At 49.5% G+C, this 7,511-nt stretch overlaps 1 protein-coding gene across 2 annotated transcripts; it reads left to right on the forward strand.

Annotated features, from left to right (window-relative positions):
* The first annotated feature begins 481 nt into the window (after positions 1 to 481).
* Positions 482 to 6,302, forward strand: CZIB (CXXC motif containing zinc binding protein). 2 transcript variants are annotated; one of them, XM_045858413.1, is made up of 8 exons: positions 482 to 582; positions 1,150 to 1,233; positions 2,317 to 2,373; positions 2,731 to 2,812; positions 3,005 to 3,036; positions 4,185 to 4,262; positions 5,021 to 5,086; positions 5,975 to 6,302. In XM_045858413.1, the coding sequence occupies exons 3-8, from the start codon at positions 2,317 to 2,319 to the stop codon at positions 6,050 to 6,052; spliced, it is 393 nt and encodes a 130-aa protein (XP_045714369.1). In that variant the 5' UTR covers positions 482 to 582; positions 1,150 to 1,233; the 3' UTR covers positions 6,053 to 6,302. The 2 variants fall into 2 exon arrangements, with proteins under 2 accessions (XP_045714369.1, XP_045714359.1); XM_045858403.1 differs by lacking the exon at positions 482 to 582 and adding an exon at positions 883 to 951.
* Positions 6,303 to 7,511: the final 1,209 nt, after the last annotated feature.

Below are 7,511 nucleotides of genomic sequence, written 5' to 3' on the forward strand. Positions count from 1 at the left end.
ATGTCAGTCACCTCTTCTGGGTCAGAGTTCAGTTGCCACATTACTTGTAGTCCAAACGGTGGCCATATTTGTAGTCCAAAATGCTAATTGTAACTAGATTCCCACTTGTCCTACCCTGCCCATCCTGACAGTTAGGTGCCCATCTGGGACCTCTGACTAAAGTAGGGTACTTGGGGCAATGAGGCAAGTCGGTGGTAAAGTAGGTATCAAAAACAGTCATTCCAAATGTTAAAGAAATGAGAGTAAGGAGCTCAGAAGGCTATGAGTCTCAAATGGGCTGTTCCTTGTAAAGTGCGCAGCTCCTGGAAGGTCTCAGATGTACCTTGGACAAAAGGGCTGGTAAAAAAAAGTCCAGTAAATGTACAAGGATAAACACTGGGAGCCCAGACAAGAGCTAGATGATAGGAGTGTCCAGTCTTGGGGACCACAATAAAGACGAGTGCACGCGGCAACCCCCTGAAAGGTCCTGAGGGGGAAAAGAGGAAGGAGCAGTTTCAAGAAAAAGACCCCATCCCTCAAATTTGTGAAGCTGGCCCTGGTTAGAGAAGCCACGTGATCTGAGAAGCCTCGGCGGGCCGTTGGGTAAGGGCAGGCGGGGCGGTGAAGAGCCAGAAAAGAGAGCTGCGGGGCGGGATGAAGTGTGCTGCGGTACCCCTGGGCGGGCTTAGTGCTGGTATGAGACCTGAGCTCAGTAAACATCTCGAATTACTTATTATTGGAGGCTGGTTTACTGCGAACTCAGACAACAGTTTCCTCCACCTACCGCCAAGGGGGGAAAAAAAAAAGTCTGCGCCGGAAAGACCTGCGCGCAGAGACCCGCCCCCACGCCCTCCCGACAAACGCCCGCGGCCTGCCCCGGGGTGAGCAGGCGGTACCCTCCCTTCTCCATTTACGACAGGTCGTAAAGTAGCGACCGCAAGCAGCACCGGACTGAGCCAGGCCACTATGGGGGTGAGACGGAGGTGAACCGCTGCCAGGGCAGTGGGGCAGGACTGGGATGTGGGCGCTCGCGCCCGGAGAGAATGGGGGGAGTGGGTTCACACTGAAAGGAGAAAGGCATCACTCGTCCTGGGATGGGCGGGGCTGGGGGGGTTAGGCGTGGGGCTACGCAGGCGTGTTTAATGCAGTTGCTTTGGCCCTCCCTCTTAGAAAATCGCGCTGCAGCTCAAAGCCACGCTGGAAAACGTCACTAATCTCCGGCCTGTGGGGGAGGACTTCCGGTGGTACCTAAAGGTGAGGTTGCAGGGGCGGGGCCCCTTTTACGTGGAGAGGGCGGAGCACCGAGAGGCTGTGGGCTTTTCGAGGTCCCAGGAGTGGACGCCAGGGGTCGGGTCCCAGAACAGGATCGATGTTGAACAGGGGCTTTCTGTCCCGCTAGATTAAAAGTATTTGACCATTAAATGTACCATATTTTAAAAAATGGGTAGAATCTTATGTTTGCTTTTTAAATATGTTTGCTTTTTAAAGTTTATTGGTTAATTGGCAATGTCTTGGAATTCCTTTTGTAATTTTTGTCTCCGTTAAATATAGTATGTAAAGAAGTGCTAAATGAAAGACTACTTGAAGGTATATTGTGATTATTCAGCAAGGAGACTAATTCACCTGTTTCATTTGTTGATTGGTTTTACTGTGAGATCGTTTGATTCTGTGCATGGCTCCACCCTCACCTCCCACCCCATACTGGTAAATCGGGGGCTACCCCCGTGGCATGGTCTACAGAGGCCCCCCTCTTTCCCTAGCAGTTTGAGGCCTTTTGCGCTCCCAAATCCTAGAGCTTCTGCTCTGTTTCCTTCTAGTCTAAAACACGGCATCCTTTAGTACCTGGCAAAAGCCTTTTCTCTTTCAGAAAGCCTCCGACCACCTTGAATTCCCTATATTTTGAAGCCCAGGTGCAGGGCTTACTTGGGGAATTGATGTTCTTTGGTTTTGAAAAGGATAGAGTCTAGGGAAGAAGAAAAAGAAATAGAGTAACTTAGATCAGGAACCTACAGGGAGGGCCTGTAGGAACACAGAGGAAGCTCCTAACCTAGTGGGGGGGGGGGGGCGGTCTTTTGAGACCATTTCTGTTCCACATGAGCCTTGAATTCCCAGCTAGACTGGGCACTTCTCAGAGGAGGTTGGGGACACCCGCAGGAGAGGCACCTTGGCCTATTCCTCACCCAGAGGTAAGTCTGGTTATGTTCTTGGTGGAGCTGGTTGTGAGGATGAGGTGAGATTGCTGACAGGAAGGTAGGTTATGAGCCTGCCTTCTTACCCTTCCCTCAGTGTCTGCCCAGCTGAACTCACTACTTTACTAATACTTTTTTCTCCCCCAAGATGAAATGTGGCAACTGTGGTGAGATTTCAGAGAAGTGGCAATACATTCGGCTGATGGTAACTGCTCCCCCACTTTACTGTACCTACCCCCTGCACACACACCTCTAGGCAGGGACTTGGGGAATCTGTGACCATAACCTCTCTGGCCTTTGGACCTTGCTTTTTGTGGTTTGGGAGGGCAGGCATTAGTGTGTTCAACAGTGGGAACATCAGGCTGCTTTGGGATGTGAGGCAGAGTTCAAAATCAAGGGGAAGCCCTTGGTCTCAAGAAGCCACCACAGGATTCTTGTCATAACAAGTCGCTTACCCTCTCTGGGTCCTGGTCTCTTCAATTGGATAGTAATTCGTGGGACTGAATCTCTTCAGGACCCTACGTCTGATATGTGACTGGAGGTTCTGTTTACTCCTTGCTAGGACAGTGTGGCACTAAAGGGAGGCCGAGGCAGCGCTTCCATGGTCCAGAAGTGCAAGCTGTGCGCGAGGGAAAACTCCATTGGTAGGTCAGGCCATGAATGCTGAGTTCTGCCAGGCTAGCCCCTAGCTTCCTGACACCAGACCAAAAGCAGGCACGTGTTAACCCAAGGTACTCAAGCTTCTGCAGCAGACTTTTTCCAAGAGCCACATCTGGGGACCTGGGGTAGGGCCATGGTATGGACTCAAGTCAGCTTTGTTCTGTTTTTTGTTTCAGAGATTTTGAGCAGCTCCATCAGATCTTATAATGTAAGTCACTTGCTGTAGTGGCAGGCATGGTGGGATTAAATCCAGCTGGGAGCTACAGTTACAAGTGCTGGGCTGTGGGAGCTCAGGGGACCTCTGACCCAACCTGGCCACTCAGTTTCCATCACTGGCAGCACTTACTTTATCAGCATCTTAGAGGGCCTGGTGAGCCTCCTCTGAAACCGTGGGTGGGACAGCCCTTTGCATGGTACGTCCCATCCTTGAAATTGTCCGTGTTATTAGGTTACTTTACAACAAATGAGTCCAAAGGTGAGGGAGGGTGTGTGTGCTTTGGGTCTGTTTTTAAAGAAGGGCATTTAATTTATATTTATCCATTCCTTATTTGTTGGATTTATGCCCAATTGTCGGTTTTATCCTTATGTCAAAGAGAAATCAAATGAGGACTTGCCCTCAAGTAAATCATAATCTAGTGGAAGAGACAGACTAGCAAACGAGAAACAAACCAGGGCCAACAGAGAAGTGCCAGGCACGTGGCTGGTGTACAGCAAATGATTTTACAGTGAATGGCAGTGAATGTGTGGGAATGGCGTGGGTGGTCAGGCAGGCAAGAATTTCCTGGCTATCCCGCCCTGCCTATAGGTGCCCCCCTCTGTTAGCAGATCTCATTTCAAAGTCTTTATGTCAGCCCACTGCCTTCACAGCACAGCTGATGGTTAGCGAAAGGCTGCAGCTAAGTGTACTGGGGCCATTTGAATGATGTGGAGAGTCTGTAGCTTAACATTCGTGTTCATATTTGTGATGCTGGTAATTTTATCTGCCATTTACTGAGCATAGTGTGGGTACTCCGCTGGGCACCTGACCCATGATTCAAATTCTCGCAGTAAACCCATAGTGGTTTCCTCGGCTCTGTTTGGTAGTCTCAGGCCCAGAGGGGAAGAAGGGCACAACTTGACTCATGTCTAGGGAGGCTGACCCCAGACTCCACACACTTTGTTCTGTAGCATCCATGCCGAAGGTCTCACGGGGAGCAGGTGGCTAAGGCAGCTTCTTCCAGAATGAGATGAGTTGGTCTCCAGTCCCATTCTAGGCTCACAGGAGCAGTATGAACCTGCTTGGCAGAAAGGGTAGGGGCAGTGGGGTTATCCCGAGGGCCCAGTTGGGCCTGCCTTCTCAACATACTTCCTTTCCAGACTGAAGACAATGAGAAGTTCAAGACGATAGTAGAGTTTGAGTGTCGGGGCCTTGAACCAGTTGACTTCCAGCCACAGGTATGCGTGTCTTCCTGGGGAACATCTAGAAGTGCCGGCATAACTTTGCTTCTTGCAGAGGACATGGACTAGGAATTCTCCTTTCTAAAAGTAGTAATAATCATTGTTTATTACATGCCTATTATATGTGAGGCACTGTGCTAGTCACTTATGTTATTTAACCCTTACAGTGACCCTGTGAAGTTATTCATACTTCAAAGATTTTGCAGCTTGCCCAGGGTGGCACAGTTAGTAAGCAGTGGAGCTCTAATTTGAGCCCAGGTCTAGGTAACCCCCGGGCCAGTGCTCATCCCACTTTATTGGGGCAGCATTTCACCTCACAGCAAGTCTGTGAGGTGGGCAGAGAGAGTATTGTCATTCCCATTTCATAAATAAGAAAACTAAGGTCCAGAGAAGGAAGTGGCATGCCCAGATGACAGGTAGTCAGCAAAAGGCTTCAGCTAAGTGCTCCAGGCCCACCTGGAGCATGTAGAGATGCTGTAGCTTAGACTGTCTTTCAGACAATTGGGGGAAGTGGAAGGGTTTACCCTTATCTCCTGCCTTCTGGTCCAGGGCTCTAATTGGAGGAACCATTCTATTCCCAGGGCAGCTGCCAGGCCCCGGGAACTCAGGAGTTGTTTCAGAATGGCTGCCAACACTGCACTTCTGTCCTCCCTTCCCAAAGGTGTTGCGAGAAAAGCCAAATCCCTGGCCATGCTCACGTGCCAGGCCAGTGCCTCCTTTCCCGCAGACTAACTGCTGCCTTCCTGTCCTTGCAGGCTGGGTTTGCTGCTGAGGGTGTGGAATCGGGGACAGTCTTCGGTGACATTAATCTGCAGGAGAAGGTACGGAACTCAGGGGCCTTGCAGGGTGCTGTAGAACACCTGGTGGAAACTGCCTTTCTTGGTGAACAAGGCGCATCTCTGTGCATTTTATTGATGGTTTTGGTGTTTAAGGTGGCCCCCAGTATAATGCCGAGTTCTCTCTAGTGTTCCACATTCAAGAACGCTAGGATGTGCTTGCTGGAGAAAGTATACATTAGATGAGCTTTATTCAGGCATGAGTTATAGTACTGTTGGCTGTGAGTTCAGTTTTGATGAATCAACATATTAAAAAGGTGTTTTTAAATAGAATCATACATGAAACAAGGTTATGTATTGATTGGTTGAAGAACATGTTGTGATCAGATACTCCCGGGAACCTAACCCTGTGTTTTTCCTGGGAACATTGGCTGATTATTCACTAATTCAGTGTTTGTGGTGACTTTGTAGAACATAATTGGCACAAATAATGAGAATCGACTGTATTACTGGACGTGGTACTGCTTTGCAGATAAGGAACCTTGTGTTCAGGCCTCAAAAGGAGACAAACTTCATTGGATTGGCATAGCACGTAACAACAGCAATAACGGGAATCTGTTGAGCTCTTACGTGTACCCGGCACTATGCTAGGTACTTTTACATGTGTTAAGTCATTTGATTCTTTCAACAAGTCTTTTGTTGTCCCTTAAAAAAAAAAAAACAGCATTGAGGACCAGAATGGATGGGTGATTTCCTCAAATCACAAAGCTAGAAGAGCCGGAATTCAGGCCTGAGCAGTGTGGCTGTGTTCTAGGTCATGTGTGTTCCTGAATATCCGAGTCAGAGCCCAGACTGGGCCTGGTAAGACCCAGTTCTCCATCCACTGTCCTTGCTGCCCTGGGAGGCTAACACTGCCACTTTTTCCCCCTGCAGGACTGGACTGACTATGATGAAAAGGCTCAGGAGTCTGTGGGAATTTATGAGGTCGCCCACCAGTTTGTGAAGTGCTGACCTCTCCACCTTCACACTTGCCTCTAAGAACTGAGAAGGGACGATGCGCCCCACACAGCAGAGCCCACCGAGGCTGGTACCCTCATCCCTCGACTCCTGGCAGCTGTCCAAGCCCTCACCGTCTGCATGCAGGGCTGTGTCACAGCGTCCCAAGCCCCACCAATAAAGCCCGTTTGTGCTGTACTCATGCATGAAGGTGGCGTCAGGGAGCAGCCACTCCCTCCACAAATAAGAATTCATGTTGGATGTCTTTTACTGCTCCTGACATCTTCCACAATGCGGACTCTTGCACCTGATCCAATTTGTAAATTATGAAGAGCACACAGCTGAGGGCTCTCTAGCTCGTGGGGAATGGGCAGGTTGATCTGCAGAACCACAGGTGCTGAGGCCAGTGGTGCGAAGTGCAGTCGAGTCTGTGGAAGGATGCCATGAACCCCACAGTCGTGAGCCAAAACACTGCATCGATTAACTTGGCTCTTAAGAAAATGTAGGTATCTCTGTTAGCTGGTGTCACTTCATATTCCAGGGCCAGAAGGGACTGCAGGGGTCAGCAGTCTAGGCCAGGCATGAATTGCTCTATAAATAAATTCCAGCTGGGTAATCATTAGATCTTCATTCACTTGCTGTGACTGGTCTCCTTCCGAGGCGGAAGTCAGTGTGAAAGTTCTGTGCTGTCGGCCTCCGTGCCCCCGGTAGCTCCTGGTCCTTGTTTGTTGCCTTTGTGGTCACACTTCTGTGTGCTGGCCCCAGACAGCTCTGTGGAGGAGTGGGGATGGCAGTCATGGGCCTGGTTCCCTGGGTCTGAAGACCCCCACACAGTGGACAGAGTGGTTTAATGCACAGTAAGGCCATGAGGGCATGTGCATGCCTTCCCACTAGTGAATCCACCATTTGGAAAACCTATTATAAGAGACCTTATTTCTCCAGTGTTCTTCAGGAACCTGGAATTCTTTGGAAGCAAAATTAGTGTTTCATTTTCTGAATGGCCCACTCCCAGGATGGTTGTGGGGCACTAGGAAGGGGATCCTCCAATTTCAGGTAAAGGTGGCCATGTCCAAGAGTGGTGAAGGAGCGCCTACCTTCTCCCCTCTCCGGTCTGGCAGCTACATCTCGTTTCCTCTAGGTTTCGTGTTCCTGGTTCCCTGTGGGCCTGCTCTTCTCTGTCCTGGACATCAGCCCTTCCTCAGCCAGCAGGCCTTCCAGCCCCCTGCCCCCTGGGTCGAGTCCCCTTCCCAGCCTGAAAGCAAACAAATGGAAGCAACTGGCTGGGTTTCTGTACCAGCTGGTACATGTTAAGCTCATAAAGACATACTAAAAGGATCTCGAGGTTTTGTTTATATTTTAAATTACCTTCTCATCTTTCAGGAGATAAAGGAACCAAAAAAATCATTAATTAAAAGGAAAAAATAAAGTAGATTATGTCAATAAATGCAGAAGTATTAAGTAAAATGCAGCAGCC

This window comes from Phyllostomus hastatus, unplaced genomic scaffold (assembly GCF_019186645.2).
Source record: "Phyllostomus hastatus isolate PE091 unplaced genomic scaffold, TTU_PhHast_1.1 phas_contig_147, whole genome shotgun sequence".
Classification (NCBI taxonomy): Eukaryota; Metazoa; Chordata; class Mammalia; order Chiroptera; family Phyllostomidae; genus Phyllostomus; species Phyllostomus hastatus.